Here is a 13,659-nt window from a genome sequence, read left to right as displayed (position 1 = left end):
TTTCGACTTCCGATTAAGGTGAACATTCGCCCGGTTATTACACGAAAGCTGACAATGCCTTTTTTCTTTAAACACGCGTAGGATTGGCGTTTTCCGCAATGAATGACGCCCACAAATGACAATTTTGTCTATTTTTAATGAGTTTTCATGAGATTTTAATAAATTCAGGAGATTTCCAGGAATTTTTCGTATATATTTTGCAATTTAATAATTACACATAGAATTAGCGCGGGGCCTATGAAAGCGCGGGGCCCACTGCCACCGCATAGGTTGCAGTGGCCTAAGACCGGCCCTGGCTGTAGTTTGACAGGTAAATTGGCAGGTAACTTGTGTTCCTTTTGTTAACACCATTCGGTGCAACAAGGAGGTCATATCCAAGCAGATTTATGCATAATGTACTGTCCTAGTCCTCACCTATACGTTGGACATGGCCCACTTGAACGTGGTTTTAGTGGGACTATGTGCACATATCTAGACTTACACACATGGGCAATCTTGTCAGAAGGTGCGCAGAGCATCTTGGTGACAGCATGTGTCACTAACTCATAAAATATGTGACTTGACTACAAACTTGTACTAGCGCCTTCAATTCAAAACGTATCCGTTGTGCAATAAGAGTGACTTGAAACTGAAAATACCATTTAGTACTGCGGTTACCTAATCGGCTTGGGAGCCATCATTATTTCTGAAATACACGTCACCTTCTGTGATCAAAGTGAGTCTCACCGGATTTATTATCGAGGCACACGTTTTATGGCGCAGGATCGCATTAAGGGCACGATATGTTCCTCGGGCCGTAGGCTGAGTATTACTGATTTATTATCACTGCTTTAGCATTTCACTATAAATAAGACCATGAATCGGAGTACGCTGACTCCATTACTGCTGCGGATGTCAAGCCAGCATGAAACCTACATCGTAACTTTGATGACTAGGCTACCAGTGAAAGTGCATACTGATGACTAGGCTACCACTGAAAGTGCATACTGATGACTAGGCTACCAGTGAAAGTGCATACTGATGACTAGACTACCAGTGAAAGTGCATACTGATGACTAGACTACCAGTGAAAGTGCATACTGATGACTTAGCTACCAGTGAAAGTGCATACTGATGACTAGACTACCAGTGAAAGTGCATACTGATGACTTAGCTACCAGTGAAAGTGCATACTGATGACTAAGCTACCAATGAAAGTGCATACTGATGACTAGACTACCAGTGAAAGTGCATACTGATGAATTAGCTACCAATGAAAGTGCATACTGATGACTTAGCTACCAATGAAAGTGCATACTGATGACTTAGCTACCAGTGAAAGTGCATAGAGATGACTAGGCTACCAATGAAAGTGCATACTGATGACTAGGCTACCAATGAAAGTGCATAGTGATGACTAAGCTACCAATGAAAGTGCATACTGATGATTAGGCTACCAAAGAAAGTGCATACACTGGGCTGGAATCTCATGCTGCTCACATGGATACTTTTCAGACCTTCCACCACACAGGAGCATGATCTTTCTTTCGTGTTTATAAGTCTTCAAACAAGAAACTTGACCACACACCATCTAGTCTAGTTTATGTCTTAGCTAAAACTTGAAAGTTCATGAAAATAACGGACTCAAGCATCGATACATAGGAAACAATTTAATATGTCAATACAAGGTAATATAACAAGATTATTCAAGACATAAACAAGAAAAAGAAATCCAAGAAAAAGGAAAAAAACAAACGCTGGTATTTAAAATGACGTACACAATGCCACTGCAGTGATCTGTTTTCCAACCAAGAAACATGTACAGCAAGTCATATTTCTGAAAAACAAATTAATGACAGTAATTTCAAGTGTATGTTGAACAATAGTTTAGAAAAACACAATAGCAATATAAAAGTGCATATACAGGATAGCATTAGCTACTCCACTACATAGTGGTTTTAAGATGTGACATTTATTTACATTTGAATAGTCTGAAGCGCTCTTGTAGACGTTGCTTTCAACAGTTTTCTATTCCGTGAAATCAGTTCGCTCTATAAGAGTTTCTAATTTGTCTGCATACTTTCTAGACTTTATTTGACTAAACTTTATCTCGACTAAACAAATGGTGTATGGCCAAATAGTTTTTGAAAGTGTCATTTTAGAAAAACAATATACAACTAACCAACCCTGCCATTTAGGACATGTACTTTCAAATTATGCCCCGCATGGCTGTAATGAATTATTATTGGAACAAAAAGTAAATGCAGAAAACACTTCTCGGTACATGAAATGCATTATTTACAACCAACTATGGTTCTATGATACAAAGTAGAGCTTGTCTTATTGATTTCATTTTTCAATGTTATACACACAAATATGACAATAAATACAAAGTGGACATTGCCAGTGCGTTGTTCATCTCATCATTGATAAACTCATCTCATCTTTTTAAAAATAGAGACATATGCAGCCTACGCAAATATAATCCACGCAGATAGACATAGTAACTGAACTGAAATAAACTCAGTACATTATATATATAATCATTATTGGTGAATCAATTTAAATTGTTTAAAATTGTCTACATTTTGTTGAAATTTGTTGACATTTTAATTTGTGTATTTTATAAACCGTTTTAATGAAATTAGAAATCCAGACATCAAGATGGCTTTATTGGCTTGGATTAGGGGCAGCACATTCGTGCTGTCGTGATGACATTATATATGACATTATATATTCGTCCTTTGGCAAGACATTAAATATTCTTGTCTTAACAGGACATGGAATATTCTTGTCTTAACAGGACATTATAATAATTATAGCTTTTAAATAGCGCTACTTTCATGCTTATAGCATACTCAGAGCGCTTTGGTCCAATCAATTTTTTTTGACCAGTTGGGGGGGGGGGGGAGAGGGGTATCTGAGAGAAGGTTTTCCGTGCTGCCTTTAGGCGCTCAGTAAATACAACTCTGCCTGAGTCGGGTGTCGAGCCTCGAGTCCCCTTCATAGGTAGCCAAGCCAAGTTCAAGCTCTCGGCCACGCTTCCCATTGAATATTGTTGTCTTGACATGACTTTGAATTCTATTCTTCAAAGATCTATTCTGTCTTTACCTAGACTGAACGTGTGCTGCTCAACTGTGTTACTATCATAGCATGTAGATCTGAGTGTCGAATGAGTTCTACTCGAAATTGTGTAAGTTCTATACAACTTTAACTAACATCAAGTCTCACATGTTGTCAAGAAAACGAATCAATACTTGACTGAAAGCTCTGTTCTCAATAAACTTGGACACTTCAGTTTCAACAAGATTTCACAGCTGAGGCCGTACATATTGCATTGAAATGAAATTTGAATTCGCTCAGCTCCCGAGCTTTCGAGTCTAGTTTGTCTCTTGACACACCAAAACTAGTTACGTGGGTTCAAACAACTTTTTTGTTTTAGTCTGTAATTTAAAAAAGTTCAACAGTTGTTTCTTTTTGTCTCAACGTAAATGAAGCGGACTCATTCAATAAACTGTAAATCTAAGTAAAGAGGACATAAAGTGTTGTCCATGGGACAAAAAGTGTGGTCCATAGGACATAAAGTGTGGGTCCGCTACCAGATTGACTTGCAGAAACGTTTTTGTTTTGTTGTTTTTTAATTAGTTTGTGAACGTTTTAACACAAACATGCTCCATTTGTTTTATCAGCTGGCAAAGCAAAACACATTTCATTGTCATCTTTGTTTTCAATGTAACAACTGGCCGTTACTGTTCAAAGTTTCCGCGAATAATTCCGCGAGTTCCTTGTTTGTATTCTTGCCCTTCTGATACTGACTGCAAAGACAAGCTTACAAAATGGTTAGGAACTTCGGATCTACACAATAGCGGTAGTCATGGATCTTGTTATGACAGTCATGGGACTGAGCTTTGTCCAACTGATGCATACAGATCTACATGAAACCTTAGTAAGGCTTTTTAGATTTCTAGGCCGCTAGGTAAGATCAGAAAAGAAAGGCTTAGCTCTGATCATCAAGCACTGTAGACTGAGTGACGTGCTGGCCGAGACCGAAGTCTAGGAGATTTCTTTATCATACACATCACTCAAACCTTCAAATATAGAAAGAAATTTGTACAAATGATTATCGCTCCTTTTAAGACTTGGCAAAATTCTGTGTTGGAGATGACCAAACTCTACAACTTTGTAATGATACAATGTACTGCATTTCTTATATTGAAATGAAAGCTATTTTAAATATACTCCATCTCTTCCTTCGACGGATCTTTTTTTTTTTATTAGTGAATAGTTCTCCTCTGTGTATGCCACAACCTGGGGCTGTCTGAATACCCCCATATATATATAACAACTTGTTCACTCTTAACATTTTGACTAGATCACAATGCACGGTATTACAAGTACATCATTAAGTCAATGTCGCAAACTCACTACTTGCTACATGAAGTCAATGTCGCAAACTCACTACTTGTTACATTAGGTCAATGTCGCAAACTCACTACTTGTTACATTAAGTCAATGTCGCAAACTCACTACTTGTTACAAGTTTTTATTTATCATTATTGAAATTCAACATTTGTACACACATGTTCAGCCAGTATTGAAAATAAATGCAATTAGTTCTCAACTTTCGAGTTTACAATGTGTGCCTCTAACATTGTTCAGTTCAGCGTCATAGTGGCATTTTACAAAGCATACAAATGAAAAGCACTGTTATGGAGCGTGTGTTGTGTTTCTATGGTGACGGTGGAAAGAGGTTAGCGATTGGTTGTGAAGGATGCAACATGGTTGGCATTGTCGTCTTTTGGTCTTAGAGGAGACGACTCCAGAACGTGAGACTGAAAGGTTGTGTTATTTGTAGTGAGTTAGAGTTTTAAACAAATATTATTTCTTAAGTCTAGTACATTTTTTCATTTGATTCCATAAGGTTCTATTTAGTATTGTTCACATGGAAGTTATTAATTAAATTTATTTTAATAATTGTATTAGTTAATCTATACTACTCCTGCAACGGTTGAGTTGTCTACCGGCAGTTTGGTGCTACAAGCCAACGACACAGATATTTCACTAATTCCCTACATAGTGAATTCCAGTGAACGTGCAGTGTTGATGTCTCACTTCTGTTCACACGAGCATGTCTTACGTCTGCTACTTGAGCCCTTCCATGAACTGCTCACACACATATGCTATTGATACTGGTCTCAGTGGGACGTGTCCCCAACGAACCATTCGTTACCTCCACACGCGCTTAGCCTCTGCAATTATTTTCCAATCCAATGTGAGTGGCCATTGTCTGTTGCACTTGAAAGTTAGCCTGGCTAATGATGCATTCAGTCTAAAAGTCTCTCAGACAGCGACACTTCAGAGCACGCTGGTAAAAAAACAGATTTTTTAAAAATTGCGGAGACATAGTTAGCTAATGTAACTTTTGGTACAGTTTAGTTGTCCGTGCATGTTTATAATTCATTGTTATAGAGTCTACTAGTTGTGTTGTTATAATAGGTTAATTGAATTATTTCGTTTTATCTTTTGGCTAAATAAGTGTACATACTTTTTGATATACTGCTAGTAAATGTTATCAGTGAAGTAAAACGTAACCAGCGAACGCATAGGCTGGAAACATGTCACTGAGTAGATGGTCTAGAACATAACAGTTAATATAGTCTAGGTCTAGGACAGTGTTTCCCGAATTGTGTTCCGCGGAACTCTGGTGTTCCGCGAGGCCTGAATAGATGTTCCCATGAACTACCACCTCTCCAAAAAAAAAAATAAGCAAAGTTTTCCTTCTACTACTCAGAATATGCGAGGCGTTCCGTTAAGGAACAGGATACAGTTTTGGTAACACTGGTCTAGATTATTAGCAGTGATTAGATAGCCTGGAATATTTTCAATAATTAGATAGTTTAGAACCTTATCGGTAATTAGAGAGTTTTGAACATTATCAGTGAATAGATAGATAGATAGTCAAGAAAACCATCAACTGGAGTGAATACATTTGACAAAAATAATCTAATCCATGTATAGTTTTTTTTTTTTCAGAACTTATTTACTTATTCTATTGGTAGAACACATTATAGACCTTTTTTTATGAGATGAAATCTTCTATCTAGTCTCTAAGCAAACAATTCTCTGTTCTCTGGAAAGAAGATATACATTTATTATTCAGAGGATATCCTTCACATGCACAGAACGTAGAGATTAGATCCACTGATTCATAAGTTTGTAATCAAATACTTTCTGCCGCTCCTATCAACACACTGCGTGCCTCGGGTGAAAATGTCTCTTTACAGCGGGTCGCTGTGTGTACTGTGTACAGCAGGTGGCTGTGTGTACTGTGTACAGTCGCATTGTGTACTTCACATGGCCGAGACCTCCATCTCGTAGATCCTAGTGCCGCTGGTTCTTGTCTTGGTGACTGTGCTCCTGTAGGCGATGTGACGCTTCTTTCTCTTCAGGCCCAGGATGTTGAGGAGCATCAAGCGGAACTTCTTGCCAAAGAAACAGTAGAGCAGGAAGTTGGAGGCCGCGTTAATCTCCACCATAAACGTGCTCAGGGTGTAGAAACACTGAAAGAAACAAACAAAAACACTTTGAAGTGCATTTATCTTAACTTTTTATCTTATTCAATACAGACGTTACTTTCATTTTATACAAATAAGTGCGCATTTTACAGTTAGATAGTAAAACGATTCACTTCATTCAGTGTATTTTCTGTGTTGTCTAGTGAAACCGAGATTCTTGTTTCTTAACTACAAACATTGCCAAGACAAAAAAAAAAAAAAACAACTAACAAAATGTATAGAATATATAGAAACATGTTTGTTGTATTATTTTTGTTTTCAATTTTTTTTAATGAGATGGTGCAAGATGATATGAAAGCATAAAACATTTTAAAATTAATTTCAGAACTTAATAATGCGAATAATTTCGATACTGTCAAGTACATTTATTTGATCGCTCTTCTACGATCCTTTAATTGTTTTTTGCGAATAATCCCAGTCTTATTTCTAACACAATGCCTCTTATTAGCTTGCATACTTTTCCTGACCAAAATCTGAAGTCCGGACACGTATTTCGAAAAAGGAGCTAAGGCTGCTAAAGATTCTCATAATAATTTAACAACTGAAGTACCGGTACACCTTTTGAAAAAAATTTTACTAGCTAATGGACCACACTGTGAAAACTCTGGTTTGACTGTTTTTTCTTTATATATTTATTTTAAAATTAAGTTTGGTCTTTTTTGAGGTTATGACGGTGGAGATTCCTGCATGTATAACTAGATCCAGTATTCTTCTCTAGACTACTCTCTTTTAGTGTTTCCAAGTCTGGATCATTATCACCAAACCAGAGTTTTTCTAAACACTGAGTAGATTTATACAAGGGCGTAACAAGGATTTTTTTTCGGGTTGGGGGGGGGGAATTGGACTGGGTTATAAAAAATTATTTTTAAAAATCTATCATTCTGATTCATTAGTTACTAAGAGCAAAGTAGTCGCTATGACATCAGCTTCATAAAGGAGGATTTTTTATATAAAAATACATTTGGAACTTTTTATTTATGCTACTTGTTTGTCTTAAATTCAACACTTCACATAACTTTTAAGGTGGAGTAGGTCATACATGTTTTGCAGTTTCCATTAGAATTAAATGCCATCTACAATGAAACTATATACAAATAATACTACAGAACACGAAGGCCTGATTCCTTTGTTAATAATAGCAGTCCAAGTAGCAGTCTAAGTAGCAGTCTAAGTAGCAGTTTAAGTAGCAGTCCAAGTAGCAGTCCAAGTAGCAGTCTAAGTAGCAGTCTAAGTAGCAGTCTAAGTAGCAGTCTAAGTAGCAGTCTAAGTAGCAGTCTAAGTAGCAGTCTAAGTAGCAGTCTAAGTAGCAGTCTAAGTAGCAGTCTAAGTAGCAGTCTAAGTAGCAGTCTAAGTAGCAGTCTAAGTAGCAGTCTAAGTAGCAGTCTAAGTATTTCAATTGTATCAAACCTACGCGTTGTGAGTAAACGATGCTGTAGCGGAGGTAATAAGTCAACTTTCAAGTACAAGTTGAATCTAAGCGAACGCCAACACTAAAATGAGACAAGCAAAGAGTGTTGACAGTTCAACAAATGGAATTTGGTACTGAAGGATATCCGTCTATGTCTATGCTAAACAAATACCTTAGGTCCAAAAAGATCCCAATGGAATAAACGTGACTGCCTCCTAAAGTCGCAAACATATAAACGGTTTTGATTTCATATCTAACTCTAGTCTTTGTTTCTATTGTGAAGTTATTGTTGCTACTGGTAGATGCACATTTGGCCAAGTTCGGAAGCCCTCCAAGATTTCTATCCATTCTCAAGTAGGTTCGCGTTGGACAAAAAGGCCAAATTAGACGCAATGGTGTGTCGTACAGGGGTGGGTACTTCTCCCACTCTTGTTTGCTGCCTTCTTTGGCGCAATGCTGAGTAGCGCTTTTGGACTCCTCAAAGCGAGAGTGTTGCGAAATAAATCGCTCCGCCTGCCCACAAAAATAAGTGCCTACCAAGCAGTGATTCTCTCAACCCTCCTATATGGATCCGAGACATGTATGCCATACAGAAAGACTTTTTTGAACGCTTTAACCAAAGATGCCTGCGCTTCATCATGGACATACGTTAGCAAGACCACTCTAAAAATAATGATTATCTTGCGAATGTCGGTATGGACTACTTATTGTTCGACAACTACGCTGGACAGAGCACATATCCTCATGGGGGAAGACCATATGCCTAAGGCAGTGCTTTTTGGTGAGCTCAAATGTGGTCGGCGCAATAGAGTTGTCCCCCGGAAACTCATCAAAGACCAGCTTTGGCGCCAGCTTGCTTTAACTGCCATAGAAGAGAGCTCCTGGCAGAAGGTGGCTCCGAACGTGACTGCTGGACATTTATTACAAAGGCCGCGGGATGCACCTTTGAGACCATTAGGAAATCTACAGCCGAGGACCGAAGTAGACGGCAGAAAGAGAACCTAGCCGACCACATGTTGACATCGGTTGTGTTTGCGCTAGATGTGGCAAAATATGTAGGTCATATCAAGGACTGTGTAGCCACATGAAATAGTGCACTCTTCTTGAATCTCCCGACTCGAAGACTAGTCTTATTATTGTCGCTACGCTTTAAAAGCTAAACCTGAAATAACCAAAACAAACGAATCCAAACTTTTATGCGCTAAATTCCTTATTGTAAACTAACATAGCCTAACATAATATACTGACAGTATAATTGCGAGAAAGTCAGATGCATCAAAGTAATGACACAGACCTAGAAACCTAGGAAATCTAGATGGTTGCGTTCTAGCTGGTTTTAAATTTGATCAAATATTGTCAACTTTCTAGATTATATTTTGTAAATAGTAAATACGATTATCGATTATCTCGTTTACTTTGGTTGTGTGGAATAATTTTTAATTATTATTTTATATTATTTTTTTAAGTACTTATAATTATTAATATAAAAAATCCTCGGTGAATTCTACGTGGATGTGGATTTGTTTTTCTGTTGGATAATTTAAAAATACTACAATAGATATGTATACCATATAAGCATTGTAGGATTTCAGTTTTTCATCCCCAAATACAGCCACAAGGATATTGTCTATGATTGATGGGAACTGACAAACCAGAAACACCACAATCACCGCTATCAGCATGACTGTCAAGTTATGTTCTTTTCTGGCCGAGGCGCACATGGACTGCTGCATGGACTTTGAGTTCTTAACCGCCTTGATCAGACAGATGTTCATGACGAGAATCATAATAAACGGAAGTAGGAACATGAAGAACAGCTGTGAGTAGATGAGATAGACGTGCTGGAAGGTGCGGTCCGAGCCGAACTCTGTCTCCCTGTAAGTGTACATTTTCCGGCCGGAACCCGCCGTTTTGTTGATGTCAGCTGTGGTCGTGTCATAGGAGTTGAGCACTGTGGTGAATACGGTATGCGGGCTGGACACGTTAAAGGCGTGGGTCGTGCTGCTGATGGTGTAGGCTGGTGAAAGGTCTAGAATGGTGTAAGGCTCTGTCGAGACGGTGGAATTCACCTGGGAGACAGACATGGGTATCTCGATGACTTGATAATGAAAAAATCGAGGTATATTGTATATAAACGACCACAGGAAGATCAAGGCGATAGCCCTCAGCGTCCTTGACCTGGTGCACGTGTTGGCCACGTGAAGTGGCCGGCACACAGCGATGAATCTCTCTACTGTAAATCCAACACATGTGTAGATGGAGCCCATCTGGGCCGTTAAAGATAAAGGATATCCTCCTTCAATAGTCTGCGACGAGAAGGATTGGTAGTCTGCCAAGGACGAAGTGTACGGAGACATGGCCGGGAAACAGAAGTACACCACCATACCCAGTAGAATGCAGTTGTCGTAGATGGCCAGTGACAGCAGGTAGTAGGAGGTGGAGGATCTCATCTGGCGATGCTGCAGTACTATAATTGACAACGTATTTCCCAGGAAACCCAGAACTGCCAGGGCACTGCCCAGAACCCCGAGAAAGACGAAAGTGAGCATCTGCGTGAACTCACTGATCTGAATGGGCTGCTGTGGTGACGCGGTGAAGATGTCTCCGTTAATCCACGTGGCTGTAGTCGTGGCCTGGGACACGGTGGTCACATTGTAGTCTTTAACGTCTTCTGAAAACATGGCCCCCGTGTTGTTTGGGTGCGTCTCTACTATCACCCGAGACAGGACGGCGGAATCCAGAAAGAGGCTCATGACGACAAAATAAAATGTGTTGATGTCACTGCCTACTGTCCATGTTATTTATAGACCTCCAGTAACAAAGAAAATGTTTATCTTTACATTCATAAGCAATGGTCTGACGTTAATATGGTGGAGATCTCTGTTTGAAAGTTTTAGCTCCTTGCTTGAGTTTCAGCATTCATTTCCTTGGAGTCTGCAAGAGAGAGTGTTGAAAAGGTTAGTTCATGCACAAGTGAAAGATGTCAAACAAAATATTTAGGCTAGGCGAATAAGGTTAGCCTTGCTCTTTGTTTGCATTGAAAATTGTAACTGTGTATGACGTCATTTACTCGTATGATCAGGGGCGTAGCAAATGAATTTTCCATTGTTTGGGGTGCCGGGTGCTTGACCTCTTTGTGGGCCCCTGCATTTTATGTAATATTTAATTTTTAATGTAAAAAACACTCATTTTGGGGTCCCTCTCAAGTGGAGGCCCGAGGGGGGGGATTTTCAAATTCTCCCCCATCCTAGCTACGCCTACTGCTTATGGTCTACTTTTTGTTATTGGGTACGAATAAAAATATCTCAGGAAATTCCTGTAACGTCAAGATGTCTATCGCAAGTAGAACTCTCGACAAACAAGCTTTGAAGAAGACAGTAAAGACCGTGATCATTTCAGGATGTCCCACAGTGACAGTTTGGCTGAGTAAAGCATTCAGTGAAACTATTGACTAGTCACACAGTGCACCTCAATAGATATACTTTAATTTGTTGGATCTAAGAATTTGATGAAATCAATTCTTTTCTCTACATTCTCCATAACGCAGTTCTGTTACCTTTATATCTGAACAACGCATTTACTATATTCAAGCATCGCAACGTATGTTCAGCACAAGTCAGCGTGACACCATGACAACAAAATCTTAGTTCAGTGTTACAAAGCTTTCCACATAAAGACCCCTTAGTTCAGTGCCATAAAGCTTTCCACATAAAGACACCTTAGTTCAGTGTTACAAAGCTTTCCACATAAAGACACCTTATTTCAGTGTTACAAAGCTTTCCACATAAAGATATCTTAGTTCAGTGTTACAAAGCTGTCCACATAAAGACACCTTAGTTCAGTGTTACATAGCTTTCCACATAAAGACACCTTAGTTCAGTGTTACAAAGCTTTCCACATAAAGACACCTTAGTTCAGTGCTACAAAGCTTTCCACATAAAGACACCTTAGTTCAGTGCTACAAAGCTTTCCACATAAAGACACCTTAGTTCAGTGTTACAAAGCTTTCCACATAAAGACACCTTAGTTCAGTGTTACAAAGCTTTCCACATAAAGACACCTTAGTTCAGTGGTACGAAGGGTTCACATAAAGACACCTTAGTTCAGTGTTACAAAGCTTTCCACATAAAGACATTTTAGTTCAGTGTTACAAAGCTTTCCACATAAAGACACCTTAGTTCAGTGTTACAAAGCTTTCCACATAAAGACACCTTAGTTCAGTGGTACGAAGGGTTCACATAAAGACACCTTAGTTCAGTGTTACAAAGCTTTCCACATAAAGACACCTTATTTCAGTGTTACAAAGCTTTCCACATAAAGATATCTTAGTTCAGTGTTACAAAGCTGTCCACATAAAGACACCTTAGTTCAGTGTTACATAGCTTTCCACATAAAGACACCTTAGTTCAGTGTTACAAAGCTTTCCACATAAAGACACCTTAGTTCAGTGCTACAAAGCTTTCCACATAAAGACACCTTAGTTCAGTGCTACAAAGCTTTCCACATAAAGACACCTTAGTTCAGTGTTACAAAGCTTTCCACATAAAGACACCTTAGTTCAGTGGTACGAAGGGTTCACATAAAGACACCTTAGTTCAGTGTTACAAAGCTTTCCACATAAAGACACCTTAGTTCAGTGTTACAAAGCTTTCCACATAAAGACACCTTAGTTCAGTGTTACAAAGCTTTCCACATAAAGACACCTTAGTTCAGTGTTACAAAGCTTTCCACATAAAGACACCTTAGTTCAGTGGTACGAAGGGTTCACATAAAGACACCTTAGTTCAGTGTTACAAAGCTTTACACATAAAGACACCTTAGTTCAGTGGTACGAAGGGTTCACATAAAGACACCTTAGTTCAGTGTTACAAAGCTTTCCACATAAAGATATCTTAGTTCAGTGTTACAAAGCTTTCCACATAAAGATATCTTAGTTCAGTGTTACGAAGCTTTCCACATAAAGACACCTTAGTTCAGTGTTACAAAGCTTTCCACATAAAGACACCTTATTTCAGTGTTACAAAGCTTTCCACATAAAGACACCTTAGTTCAGTGTTACAAAGCTTTCCACATAAAGACACCTTAGTTCAGTGTTACAAAGCTTTCCACATAAAGACACCTTAGTTCAGTGTTACAAAGCTTTCCACATAAAGACACCTTAGTTCAGTGTTACAAAGCTTTCCACATAAAGACACCTTAGTTCAGTGTTACAAAGCTTTCCACATAAAGACACCTTAGTTCAGTGTTACAAAGCTTTCCACATAAAGACACCTTAGTTCAGTGTTACAAAGCTTTCCACATAAAGACACCTTAGTTCAGTGGTACGAAGGGTTCACATAAAACCTTTCTTACTATTGTGTCGTGTTTAGCTATACGTTGGACACGCGTTCTTTGAGGTCGTTCATTCAGTGAGATTGGAAGACACAAATTTAAAAAAATGGAGTTAATTATTTCAGCAGCTTTCTAGTGAGTTCTTTTTTCTAAAGAATTGAAATCAGCGAATCCTTAAAAATTGTCTAGTCTTGTACAAATAGCAAGGAGCTAAATAAAGATTTCTTTCCTTTCATTTCCTTAAGAGCAATGAAAAGCTAGGCCATTGGGACTTCCAAAGGCTCAACAGAAGGCGTCAGCACTAGTCGCTAATGGAATGAAAGGCACATTTTATCCGAGAACTTGGAGAACATTGAAGGCACGACC

At 38.7% G+C, this 13,659-nt stretch overlaps 2 protein-coding genes across 6 annotated transcripts in view; one reads left to right on the top strand and one right to left on the bottom strand.

The window, feature by feature from the left end:
* Window positions 1–13,659, top strand: part of LOC106063352 (leucine-rich repeat and coiled-coil domain-containing protein 1-like) — a 265,048-nt gene that overhangs the window by 64,048 nt on the left and 187,341 nt on the right. The gene's annotated exons all lie outside the window — the stretch shown is intronic.
* Window positions 1,631–13,659, bottom strand: part of LOC106063535 (FMRFamide receptor-like) — a 69,155-nt gene continuing 57,126 nt past the window's right edge. For both annotated transcript variants that reach the window (XM_056035609.1, XM_056035610.1), the window contains exons 2-3: window positions 9,531–10,896; window positions 1,631–6,539 (exon numbers count right to left, since the gene is read on the bottom strand). In XM_056035609.1, coding sequence (XP_055891584.1) covers window positions 6,330–6,539; window positions 9,531–10,715 — 1,395 coding nt within the window. In that variant the 5' untranslated portion in view covers window positions 10,716–10,896 and the 3' untranslated portion in view covers window positions 1,631–6,329. The remainder of the gene's footprint in view (window positions 6,540–9,530; window positions 10,897–13,659) is intronic.

This window comes from Biomphalaria glabrata, chromosome 7 (assembly GCF_947242115.1).
Source record: "Biomphalaria glabrata chromosome 7, xgBioGlab47.1, whole genome shotgun sequence".
NCBI classification, from domain to species: domain Eukaryota; kingdom Metazoa; phylum Mollusca; class Gastropoda; family Planorbidae; genus Biomphalaria; species Biomphalaria glabrata.
This window is presented reverse-complemented; position numbering and strand designations above follow the sequence as displayed.